Below are 453 nucleotides of genomic sequence, written 5' to 3'. Positions count from 1 at the left end.
GCGTGCCGCATATACAGTCATGAATGCACATACACAATATATAGAGGTACTCTGGGTCCTTAGATATTAGACAACTACAGAAAGTACTAACGGTGCTATCTGTAAGCACTCCTGGGGCCAGCCTACCAGCAGTCGTGGTAATGGCGCTCTTCGGCTCACAAACCGACGTCAGAGCCAACCTCCAAACTTCAACGTGAGTGCTAGAGGGATCGTGTCCATTTCATTCAAATGCTATGATTAACAATGTTTTTGCCTTGCAGATTTAACAGAGAAGGTCCTTGTTCACAACTCGTACTTTGAAAACAACCTTCACTTGAGTTGTGTAGCCGAGAGGCCAAACGTCGTTCTTGATAAAGGGAATATTGCCAGACTGCAGTATGAAGGATATAAAGGCAAAGCAGATGTGTTCCGTAAGTACCTTCCTGAGGTGTTGATCTTTCTGAGTGCTAAACC

The 453-nt window shown here is 44.8% G+C and overlaps 1 protein-coding gene across 2 annotated transcripts in view; it reads left to right on the top strand.

The window, feature by feature from the left end:
- LOC119581848 overlaps window positions 1-453 on the top strand; it is a 43,199-nt gene that overhangs the window by 35,542 nt on the left and 7,204 nt on the right. For both annotated transcript variants that reach the window (XM_037929987.1, XM_037929988.1), the window contains exon 7: window positions 261-415. In XM_037929987.1, coding sequence (XP_037785915.1) covers window positions 261-415 — 155 coding nt within the window. The remainder of the gene's footprint in view (window positions 1-260; window positions 416-453) is intronic.

This window comes from Penaeus monodon, chromosome 15, assembly GCF_015228065.2.
Source record: "Penaeus monodon isolate SGIC_2016 chromosome 15, NSTDA_Pmon_1, whole genome shotgun sequence".
Lineage (NCBI taxonomy): Eukaryota > Metazoa > Arthropoda > Malacostraca > Decapoda > Penaeidae > Penaeus > Penaeus monodon.
Note: the sequence above shows the minus strand (reverse complement) of the source record. Positions and strands in the feature narration are given on the sequence as shown.